Raw genomic sequence first — 12,500 nt, 5'->3', positions numbered from 1 at the left:
CCTAGACCACCGATTGCCGATGTTTTAACAAATATTGTCGGAAAATGTAAGGTTGCCAAACCAATTTGAATAACATTGGGATAACATTTCGACAAAAAGCAAGGGAGAAAATATAAATCGTAATATATCGTAACTGTCAGACAGAAACTGATTCCGATGTCTGTTTGTTTTAACGCCGCGTCACAGAAAGCATGTCCTGCCGTATGGATATGGTGCAATAAGATAGAATCATCAGCAAGGAATACGATAGACGATTATTGCCATATCGATTAATTGAACCCACCCCGCACGCACGCACGCACACACGCACACACACACACACACAAGCTGGGAACGCCTCTGTGTCATTTTAGTTGTTGCTACATATTGCTGTTGTCGGGCAAAGACCTCTCCTCTCCATAATTCTAACCCTGATCATATACAGTACTACAGCGTCACACGAAAGCATCAAAAGTCACAGAATCACAAGCTCGAAACATGGCGAAAAGCTGGTAGATCTGCTGCTTTTGCTATTTTTGAATCTGAATCCTGAAAAGTAACCGTTTTGGACATAATGAGGATTCCACCAGACATAGATGATATATACAGTACCGTCATATATATATTATTTTGTATTTCAGAAAAAAGGATTTAGAAGGTGTTTTTAGAATCTGCCTCAGGTCTAAACGGGCTCATTTGAGTCTGAGAGTGTACAAATGTAACCATTACATCTATATGCTCTCAGAGCTATAAATTAACACAAACCCACACACAAACACAGACATACTTGCCTGCCCTGCGCCAATAGCTTAATGCACAAGTCAGTCCCTTATCAATGTACAGCCCACAGGGAGCATATGCAGTGTCAATAATGCAGTGTTTACCTCCATGCTCTGCACCAGCCACATGGAGGGAATCAGTGCCAACAGACTGACAGACACTTCAACTGATACAGCGCCTCCAGGGAACATGTTATGACTGTGACAGCCGCACCGAACGCTCTGAGGCAGCGGGCCACACAGGGTTGTAGAAATGTGTTCCGGTGCATTCACATGCGCAGTCGCGCACACATGCATATCGCTAGATCTGTGCAGGCGTATAAAACATCCATGAGTGGAGCGGTGGTACATGCAATCACATGGGCATGCATGCATGCATGGTCACACATTAAGGAGGCACGCACGCACACGCGCACGCACACGCACACGCACTAGACCCGCACAGCCACACATCATAAACCTGTACCTAGTGACAGTGAATCCTTTTCCCAACAGTATCAGCATCAGAAGGAACACCAGGAAACTGACAGAGAATAGTAATTTCCCTAGAGAGAGACACAGAGGGAGAGAGAGAGAGAGAGAGACACACACACAGAGGGAGAGAGAGAGAGAGAGGTAATTAGGTTGTGGCTTCTGAATCTGTAACATCATTAGGGGAGATAAAATCAGGTCACCCCACAAGTCCACGTACACACTCGCATACATAAAACCACACATGTGCACAGCCACCCAACACACACACACACACACACACACACACACACACACACACACACACACACACACACACACACACACACACACACACACACACACACACACTTCAATGCAGTATATACTATAATACTAGACATGTCCGTGTGCCTGTCTGTCTGTCATACCCCCTGCTCCTCAATGGCTTGACCGCAGTTGATCTGATCCTGATCCTTTTGTAATTTAACAAATTGAACGCTGTTTATTAGCGTGTTTCGGCAACTCTGTTTAACAGCTTTCGGCGCCACTCCACATGTGCGCCGTTGACGACACGCATCCGGGTACGTCGACTTACAGCACAGTTGGTTGTCTATGGAATTCAGTTACCTCCCGTCGCCTCCATCACGCAGGGATGGAGGCGCGTGTCCCCATAGGTGTCCCCATAGGTGTCCCCACAGCGATGACATAAATGTACATGCATGTTTTGGATTTGGATATACTGTAGACTATGGTAAATGATGCATTTATATAGCGCCTTTATCCAAGGCCGCTTTACACAGATTGTGCATTACATTCACTGGTAACCTTGCAGTTACCATCCAGCCACTCTACCCCTGAGCCACCACCCCCCCACTATCCAGCATCTTAAAAACATACCCAGTATCCGAAAGTTTTAGCAAGTATCTTAAGGACTTACCCAATATATTAAGGACTTACAAAGTATCTTAAGGACCTACCCAATATATTAGGGACTTTCCAAGTATCTTATACTTAGTACTTATACTTACCCATTATCTTAAGGCTTCCGTTCCCAACTCCATCTGTAGCATACAGACCCCAGTAGATACAATGGAACAACAGGCTGAGCACTGTCAGATAGGGAGAGAGAAGGGGCGAGGAATAGGGAGAAGATGGAGGGAGGCGGGGGGGGGGGGGGGGGGGGGAGAAAGAGGGGAAGGAGAAAGAGAGGGCAAGTGCAGCGGGACCGGGGGATAGAGTGAACAGAATAGGGAATTGAGAGAGGGAGAGAGGGATCAGCACAGCAAACAGAAAGAGAGCAGAGGACAGAATGAAGGATGGGGAGAGAGAGAGAGAGAGAGAGAGATAGAGAGAGAGAGAAAGAGAGAGAGAGAGAGAGAGGACGGGAGGGGGGTCAGAGAAGGCGCAGGGGAGATGAGAGGAGAGGACGGCAGAGGAACGGGGGGATTGGGGAAGGGTTAGTTGAAAAGAGAGAAAAAGATAAGGAAATAATGAATGGGGAGGTGGTGGGAGGACAGGGACAGGATTCAAAAACCCGTGGGTGGAATAGAGAGAGAGAGGAAAAGATAAGAGGAGGTATAGGGAAGGGAGCGAAGTAAAATATAAGAGGAAGAGGTTGAAGAAGAGGGAGACAGCGAGTTGAAAAGGAGGCCCGGGGAATGGAGGGGGCGGGAGGGCAGAGAGGAGGAGACGGAGTTAGAGTTGAAAGGACATTCAAGGGGAGACGGCGAGGGTGGAGGACAGATTGGTAGCACAATGAGAGAGATGGTGGATGAAGAAAGATAATTGAGGGGAGCAGGTGAAGAGGGGGAATTCATAAAAAAGCAAGAGATGGGGAGAGAGAGAGAGAGAGAGAGAGAGAGAGAGACAAACACACATAATTGAAAGGGGCCAAGGAACAGGGAAGATGATTCAACAGGGATACATGAGGCAGACGGAGGGGAAGGGATGAGGAAAGGAGAGGAGGAGAGTTTGTCATATAGAGTCAGTGTGCAGTGAAGCACCAAACTGTGTAATGACTCCTATTTACAGTGTAACGACGACGATAACATCTCTAATCTGAATCAGGGTGTTACGTGTGCGTGCGTGCGTGCGTGCGTGCAATCCTCACCTTCCACCCCTGCAGCAGTCATAAACATCTTGTAGGTGGTGTGAAGAAGCTGTCTCCCCTTCAGGTTGTCTGCAGGGGGGGGGGGGGGGGGGGTGACAAATAGACTGAGTGAAGCAGAGGGAGAGGAAGAGAGAGGGACAGAGATAAAAAGGATCGGAGCGATGGTAACAGATGGCGGGAGACGATCGAGTGCAATGCGTGCGAGAGCCAGGGAATCAAAAGCACGAGATGAAACGAGCGCCAGATAGATGCAGAGGGTGGCCCATTTGTATGCAGCCACCCTGCCAACGGCCGTCTCAGGACGAGGCGCAGCCAGATGCAACTTCTCCCTTTTACGTCCTCCCTAAAAAAGGCCCCTCCGCACCCCTCCTCTTCATCCCTCACAAGCTCCTGGAAAATCGTTTTTAATGCGTATTTAACCGAGCGGGTTGACTGCAAAAAAAAAGACACACTCCTGTTTATCCCGAGGGAGTGATTACAAGGATTCTTTCCTTGTAATCACTCCCTCGGGATAAACAGGAGTGTATCTTTTTTTTTGCAGTCAACCCGCTCAGTTAACTACGGGGAGGAATTGTTGGGTCGTAGATGTGCATCAGTGCACATTGTTAACAATGTGGAGCCTCGCAGAGTTGCTTAACGTTAAAGATGGAGTGCCACAATTTTTGTATTTTTCCAGTTTTCCATGTGTCTATGAGGTGACAGTACTTCATCAGACACCCTGGAGCCGTTTTTATGTGCAATGATGTATTCCCTTTGTATTTAGGGTTTCTTCCTGGAGGCTGAACGCTTGACAGTCAAACGTGCCAATGAAAAAAACATAGTGACATCACATTATCAGCCCCTCCCCTAACCCCTCCCCCTTTATCATACAACTACAGCTGTGGGTGCGGCTTCAGTTCAGGTGGATCACCACCCATCACCACCCACCAGGCAAACCAGGCATACTTAATGAACTGGTGGGCCAGGTGGGCCTCCTAATATATTAACAATAAGACCTGATGATCATGTTTTAGGGTGGAAAGAAATCATGGCACTCCATCTTTAAGCAGCGTCTCTCACAGGCAGCTGCTTCCACACAGCTAGACTCTGATGGTGGGTTCTTGTGCACGGAAAAGAGGCACAGAGAGCACTTTCCATTTCAAGTTCCATTGGATTAATTTGCTCTCATCATGGCCAGGTATTTGACCTACCCGGTAAGCTACCCTCTCTTGCCATTAGGCCACCATTCGACATGTCCATTCAACCACTTACTTTCCGGTACCAGCTTTCCCTTTGTAGTCACCCTGTCTCTCTCTTTCTCGCGTGCATTTACTTTTACATTAAGCATCCTCTGCTATTCTTCACTCTGTCCATTTTCTCTTTTGTCCCGCGCGCACTTCCAGGCCCAGAGCGCGGGGTGAACATGCTGGGACTGCACCTTCACTTATCAGAGGGAACATGAGAACGTACTTCTATATCCCATCACGCAGGCCTGTAAGAGACTTCATAATGCATGTGACAAAGAGGCTCTTAACGCCGATGGTTTTCTACTTCTGAAAGGAAAAGGTAAAATGCTCTGCTCCTGGAGAGGGAGAGAAACAGACAGTATAGAGAGACGATGGAGAGAGAGTGCTGTGCTGAGTGCTGAGAGGATGGAGAGAGAATAGAACGATATACTGTAGGTAGAGAGAGAAATGAAAAGACAGAGAGAGAGAGAGAGAGAGAGAGAGAGAGAGAGAGAGAGAGAGAGATACTTACAAGCAAAGTAGCAGGAGAGGAGGAACACCAAGGAAAATATAACCAGGAACGTGATGTCCGTCTCCAGGATCCCTGTGATGGAGAGATAGAGGGGTGGGGGGTGGAAGAGAGATGGGAGAGGAACGGAGAAGGATAGGAGGATGGTAACGAGGAAAAGACAAATTAAAAGTATGGTGACGAGAGGAGGGGAGGTGGGGGGATGGGGGGTTTCGGGGGGGTTTGGGGGGGTGGGTTTTAGGGATGAGTAGGGGAGGGAGAAGATGAGAAAAGTGTGGCGGGGTGTGGGAAAGGAGGAAGGATGGAAGAGGTTGATCGGGGTGAAGAGAGAGGAGGGACAGACAGAACGATTGGGCGGAGCGGAGACAGAGCGGGACAAAGGACAGACAGAACGATTTGGGCGGAGCGGAGACAGAGCGGGACAAAGGACAGACAGAGACAAAAGGACAGGTAAACAGAATGAAAGGATAATTAAAGTGGTAAAGGGTGAAGGAGAGATGGATATTGGATAAGATAAGAAAGTGAAAGAGACAGAGAGAAAGAGAGAGGGGGTGGACGGAGAGAGCAAGTTACAGAGACAGATACAATGAGAAAAAGAGATGATGGGCGGAAATGAAGTGGAAATAATTTGGTTAGAGAAACAGACACTCTGGTCCCTCTCTTCTCCTCAATTTTCATCCCTTTCACTCTCTCCATCCGTCATCATTAATTTATCCAGCCGTCCCTTCATTATTGTAATTTGCTCAGTACTGTGTGCTTTATTGGCCGTACTAAGTGGTGTGGGCTAGTGCCATCGACGATTCATTCCATAATCCTTCTCCTCTTCTCTGTCTGTCTGTCTCTCTCTCTCACACACACTCACTTACCGAACTCATCAGCAGAGAAATGCTGTGTCCAGAAAGACTGGCCATTAGTGAGTTTCATCTCATACTCCAGCTGCAAGCCTTCGCCCTGAGAGGGGGAGAGAGAGAGGCAGAAAAAGTGGGGATAAGGTTGTGGATAAAGGAATGGAGATGGATACTATAGTTTAGGGTCATGCTCTACTTTCTGGTTCTCACTATAAGACACCAAAAAGCTCTGGTAAGAGAGCTGGAGGGAATGCAACATTATATTATGAGTGTTCAGCTACTTTCAGCACCATGGACAGCTCAAGTGAAGGAGCTGCTTCAGTGTGCAGCAGGTCCCAAGTTCCCCAACCCATTTCCTGTACTTGGAAATCTCAAAAGGCTGCCGTGTTAAGACTAATTTTCAAGGTTTAAAAAAAAATGCCACACTTTGTATTTATGTTATGTATTATAATTAAAATCTCAATTTTGCATATTAGTTGGCGGCCAACTTGCAACATCCTCATGGCCCCCCACTGGGCCCGGCCTTAGAGTATATATGAATAGAGACGGCACCCAGAGGAAACCCTGAGGCCAAATGGACATAGTGGCCCTGGTATTGCAGCGTGGGCCCAAACACATGAACGCGCTGGTCCGTTGACTATCATCGTGCACGTTCACGACGGACGCACGCTCGTGCGCGTTCGTGAGCGTTCAACGGCAGCGCGTTCATGTGTTTGGGCCCAATCACTATTGCAATCCATCCCAGAATGCACTCTGTTCCTACCCGGAAGGAGCTAATCGCCTCATGCGCTTTTGAGCAACTTAATGCAAGTGGATGGAAGGAGAACTCGGATGCCATCTCTATTCATATATACTCTAAGGGCCCGGCCCACTTGTAACATCCTCATGGCCCCCCCACTGGGCCCGGCCCACAGGTTGGGAACCCCTAGAGTATGAAGAGGATTAAGAGTTGATCGCAGTGCTGGACAAAAGTACTCAAATGTTGTACTGGAGTAAAAGTATCAATACTGCAATATAGAAATAGTCCATTACAAGTAAAAGTCCGGAATTCTAAACTTAAGTATACTGAAGTATCGGCATCAAAATTTACTTAAAGTACCAAAAGTACAAAGGACTCATTATGCAGAATGGCCCGTTTAAAGTTTTCAAATGTATAAAAATCTTTTGAAAATAGCAGATCTACAAGGTCACACACAATGCGTCACGATGCATTGTGTGCTTGTAGATCTGCTATTTTCAAATGGGCGAAATGTGTGTATACTAGGGCTGAAGTGGTTAATGTCTTGTAATAATAATCAAAATGTACAAAGTAACTAAAGTTGTCAAATAATTGTAGTGAAGTAAAAGTACAATATTTGCCTCTGAAATGTAGTGGAGTAGAAGTAAAAGTACTGAACATTTGACATACTCAAGTAAAGTACAAATACATCAAAATGGTACTTAAGTACAGTACTTAAGTACATGAAAATAAATGTACTTAGTTGTTTTCCACCACTGTTTGATAGACATTGGGCTTTCGTCCAGTCCACTATGATTGCCTTTTATGAAACAACCTACACTAGGTATCAAGTTCATTTGAATCCACGTCAACACAAGCATGAGTCATCGATGGACACATAAAGCCATGAGGAAGCACTGCAGTGACAATAACAGTGTTTGGTACAATTTGATGCAAAACGGCTTCACTTCCCACAGCAATATCCATTATCAACTATACAATTACTGCTTGTTTTCCCTGTGCCACTCTGCAATCCATTTCAATGTGCTCTGGCATTATAGCACATTTTGACAGCCATGCCAGTGAAATGCCTCCAAATTGAATTGATTTGAGAAAGAGAGAGTGGGAGAGAGAGAGAGAAATATAGAGAGAGAGGGTGAGAGGGAAATTGGTAGATAATTAGAGCAAAGTGAGCTCATTTCACAGACAAAAGTTCAAAGCCTGTGTGTAGTCTGGTCTTGAGAGATGGAGAGACAGAGGGAGAGAGACAGACAGAAAGAGAGAGACGGCGAGAAATTACTTTGATTTCATTTGGCGGCCTCAGACTCCATCTCAGTCCCTCGATCAAAAAGGGGCGAGAAGCGTGGAGCGTGCACTGCCACAAAATCAATACAGACACGAAGAGCAAAGAGACAGAGATAAAGAGAGATAGATGTAGAGAGAGAGAGACTGAGAGAGAGAGAGAGGGACACTATAAAATAGTAGAGCGAATAAGGAGAGGACAAAAAATGAGCGAAGAAGGAGAGAGAGTTGAGGTGTAGAGATCACTAGTAAACAGTGTTGGGCGCGTTACTTTAAAAAAGTAATTAGTTATAGTTACTAGTTACTTCTCCAAAAAAGTAACTGAGTTAGTAACTGAATTACTCTATTGTAAAAGTAACTAGTTACTAGGAAAAGTAACTATTTGCGTAAGAAAGTTGTAATAGGTCTAAGAATTTGGATTGTTTTTGGGAGCAGGTTTCACAAGGTGCATAGAGTAGAACAGCAATATATGTATTGCACTTCAATATAATGTTTATTGAACCTCAACAGTAAACCAGGTATAATTGCCTACACCAGTGGCTCTCAAACGTTTTGGACCTCAAAAGTCCAACAACTTCAGACAAGACAACTGGTAGACAATACTGTTTAATTAAAGACACAAATTGGCTCAGAACTTAAGACAACTGGTCAGTGGTCAGTCACTCTCACACACACACACACACACACACACACACACACACACACACACACACACACACACACACACACACACACACACACACACACACACACACACACACACACACACACACACACACACACACAGTTTGAGAATAGACCCCATCGTCCAAGGGTGTGTGTGTGTGTGTGTGTGTGTGTGTGTGTGTGGTGGGGGGTGGTATCTTAGCAACACTGAATGATCTGTCCCATTGGTCGTGTGCTCGTATCATGAGCCAATGGCTGCAGCTCTGAGCTTCCCAGACCCAGGTTCACATCTCATCTACACATGCCGTAAAGTGAACTGACAGCCACAGGTCTGCTCTGTTCTGAGCGGTGAGCGCTCTTCTCTTCTCGTGAAGAAAGCAGGACAGAGTTGTCAAATAAATCCCGCCGTCATTCATACTGTATTTATTCTCCGACCCGACATTAAAATACGGAACAACGTGCGTCCCGTATCAGTTCATTACGGGGCTCGTGACAGGCTGCAGACACTTGAGAGTTGGGACTACTAGCCGATAGCTTGGGGACGCTTAACATAATAACGGAGCACATTTCATTGTCAGTAACGGTAACTGCGTTGTAACGATGACAATTGTAATTAATTAGATTACCCCGTTACTGAAAAAAATAACGACGTCAGGTAGCGCCGTTTGTTTAAACGCTGTTATACCCAACACTGCTAGTAAATCACAGCTGATCCTGGGCGTCAGAACCCAGGAGAGGGTCATCACCCAGCAGGAGATCTCAGGTTGATTTGGCCCACCAGACGGAAAGTGGTTAACAAATGGGAGAAATGTGAATTTACACATTGCATATTCATAGAACACATTAAGGCAGAAAGGAGGTCTATGATTGCAAGCCAACCGTGCCAAGCGTGCATTGTGTTGCCAACTCGGGGTCAACAGTACCCAGCCTGGATTGTGCCAAACAGTGAGGGTGGTGAGGCAGAATGCAGTCTTGATTTGAGTTTGATATCACTAACTGAAGCTGACGATAGCCTCTTGAGGGCCTGCACTCCCCAAAACACACAAAGTAGGCGACCTCTGGCAGTAGTAGTGCTACGGAATTAGCATCTGGTTGTGCTACTGACCTGAAAATCTCTTAATTATCCCGTCAAAGCTTAGTGCAGTAGCGCTATAAGCATTTACTATTATTTTGCTCAGGCATCCCAACTTAACATGAATCGTTGAGCGCTTCTCCTTTACATACATTTTAATGCGTAGAAAAGCCTATGGGAAGATCAGATTGAATCATTGGGTAAGAAAACAAGCAAAGGACCTATTTCCTTTGCCGTCTGAGAACTTTTGGTGCTAGTAGACAGATTCTTCTTTTGTTTTTCCACTTCTGTTATTTGAGTGTTCTTCAGTACTGTAGTACCACCTGGTGTGGATGTTTGTCTGTATAAAGTAAACTGCTGCAACAACTGAACATTTGTTCACAGATTGTAAGACAGCCTGTTCAGGCTATATGTATAATAACAGTATTCTAAGGTTGGAAGGAATATTCCTTCAAACACATGTCTTGTATGGAGAATATAGGTTGCTGCCTTATACGGTGTTCCAGCATACAACAAGATCAGACTGAAGACGTTCTTTGTCCATCAGTCAACCTTTAATCAGGAGTTTGGCCAGTGGTAGGCTGAGTGGTGCACATTGCTTTTGTCTTTATGTTTTTATGTTTTCAGTGTTATGCCAAATGTGTGTATATTTGTTGCATACAGGGCTTCTGGGTTGCAAGACAAATTTCAGTGTGAGCTGACAATAAAGTATTATCAGATGGGGATCAGGACCAATTTCATATTCATTTTCATTTTTATTCTAATGAAAGAAATGTGATTTTGTTTTCATGTGGCCTCTAGATTTCCCACTAAAATGAAATGTCCTCTAAACACCTTAGGTCAAACTTATTTTCTGATGCCAGCCTTCACACATTTGCACCCCACGCCGGGGTGCGATGGAGGGCGGGGGAGGGTGTTAGCGCATTCTGTGAGGGAGGCAGCCTTTCGTTTCGCTCGGCTTACGAGCCAAAAAGGGTGTTAGAGCCACCTGAGTGGAGGCGGAGATGGAGCGATAGAGGAGGAACGTGATGGGAAAGTTGAATAATTGGTGAGACGGAATCCAAGAGAACCAAGGGGAGATGTAGTATCTGATAAAAAAAGAGAGGGAGCTTGGAGGCATGAAAGGTATACAAAGCAGTTGCTGGCACACGAGATACAGAAAGAGAAAGAGAGAGAGAGAGAGTGTTAGAGGAAGCATTGAGACAGAAAGATGCAGTGACGGTGAGGCGGACTGTGGTTCGTGGTCCATTTGGGCCTGTGAAATGAACACGGCAGGTTTTGTGGGGGGTAGTCAAGAGGACAGACAGACGGAAGAGACGAGAGAGCTTCTGGAACGGATCCGGCATGACATGACATGGGGAGCCTCGCGCCGCGTTAACACAGACTTCAAAAGATTGCTCCGAACGATCACGAATGACAAGCGTCTGGGATGGACGGTGTGAGAGGTGTGACAGCGGACGAGGGGGAGAGGAGCAGGAGGAGACTGAGCGATGGGTGGAAATTGGCTGTGGATTGCGGCCCGCATCCTGTAAGGCCCCGAGACGGAGACGGAGACTTTATGGTCGAGTCCAACAGCATTAGGCTGCATGTCGATCAGCGTGGCCTCTTTGGTGTGATGCTAAACCACTCTTTGCAAGAAAGAAGCATCCGGGCCAATCATGTGCCTCGCCTCCTCACCGCCACCCTCCACTGACGCCGCCAAACACAATATCTCTCTGTCATCTTCCACTGGCTCAAACAGCCTCGCTAGTGCTCGCGCGCGCGCACGCGCGCACACACACACACACACACACACACGCACACAAAATCGCTCTTTTTTTGTATATTTTCTTATCATACAACCACAGTCACACGTAGATAAACACACTTGCTCTCTGTGTCTCTCACACCTCCCAGTGTCAGATTCCCGTATAGAACGCCAACGAAGACGTGCCATTACTCATTATTATCCTCACTCACGTATGCACACCTGGTCCTTACCTGGGCCTGGGCCCAGGTATATCTGAACTCGGCCCAGGCGAAATGGCTGTATGAGCAGCGGAGCGGAGACTGAGTAAGACACTGTGGGCACGTTTGGAAATACCGCACCGGAGCGCACTCGCCTATTAGTTTGCATTGCACAGTGCGCTCAGTGTGCTATTTCCAAACGCGCCCACGGTGCCAGGAGGCGGGCTGTGTGTGTACTGTGTGTGTGTGTGTGTGTGTGTGTGTGTGTGTGTGTGTGTGTGTGTGTGTGTCTGTGTGTGTGTGTGTGTGGTTGGTTGGTTGATTGTATTGTCCAGTAAATAGTTCATTTAAATGCAGTTTTGACACATGACATTTTTAGGAAATTGAAGGCAAAAATGCATATTAATTAATACAAAAATGACGCGCGCATTCCCAGGCCAAGGTCATAATTAATTCCTGCGTACACCACTGCACCCACTCACTGCACTCACTCACTCACTCAAGTTCAACACCACCGCGTTGACCTCCAGTCCAGATGGACATCAAATCATTAAGCACAAACCGCCAGCACCACACGGCTCTACCCTTTCAAAACCCACCAGCACCACACGGCTCTACCCTTTCAAAACCCACCAGCACCACACGGCTCTACCCTTTTAAAACCGACACGGCTCTACCCTTTCAAAACCCACCAGCACCACATGGATCTACCCTTTCAAAACCCACCAGCACCACATGGATCTACCCTTTCAAAACCCACCAGCACCACATGGATCTACCCTTTCAAAACCCACCAGCACCACATGGATCTACCCTTTCAAAACCCACCAGCACCACATGGATCTGCCCTTTCAAACCCCCCAGCCACATCATTAACACAACACACACAGAG

At 46.5% G+C, this 12,500-nt stretch overlaps 1 protein-coding gene across 1 annotated transcript in view; it reads right to left on the bottom strand.

Moving 5' to 3' along the window:
• The window catches only part of tmem145 (transmembrane protein 145), a 44,746-nt gene that overhangs the window by 9,192 nt on the left and 23,054 nt on the right, over positions 1-12,500 (bottom strand). Inside the window, exons 6-10 of the mRNA XM_083760993.1 lie at positions 5,922-6,006; positions 5,059-5,130; positions 3,322-3,390; positions 2,240-2,320; positions 1,225-1,303 (exon numbers count right to left, since the gene is read on the bottom strand). Coding sequence (XP_083617119.1) covers positions 1,225-1,303; positions 2,240-2,320; positions 3,322-3,390; positions 5,059-5,130; positions 5,922-6,006 — 386 coding nt within the window. The remainder of the gene's footprint in view (positions 1-1,224; positions 1,304-2,239; positions 2,321-3,321; positions 3,391-5,058; positions 5,131-5,921; positions 6,007-12,500) is intronic.

The sequence above is a fragment of the Protomyctophum parallelum genome, assembly GCF_964188405.1.
Source record: "Protomyctophum parallelum genome assembly, chromosome: 3".
Taxonomy (NCBI): domain Eukaryota; kingdom Metazoa; phylum Chordata; class Actinopteri; order Myctophiformes; family Myctophidae; genus Protomyctophum; species Protomyctophum parallelum.
Note: the sequence above shows the minus strand (reverse complement) of the source record. Positions and strands in the feature narration are given on the sequence as shown.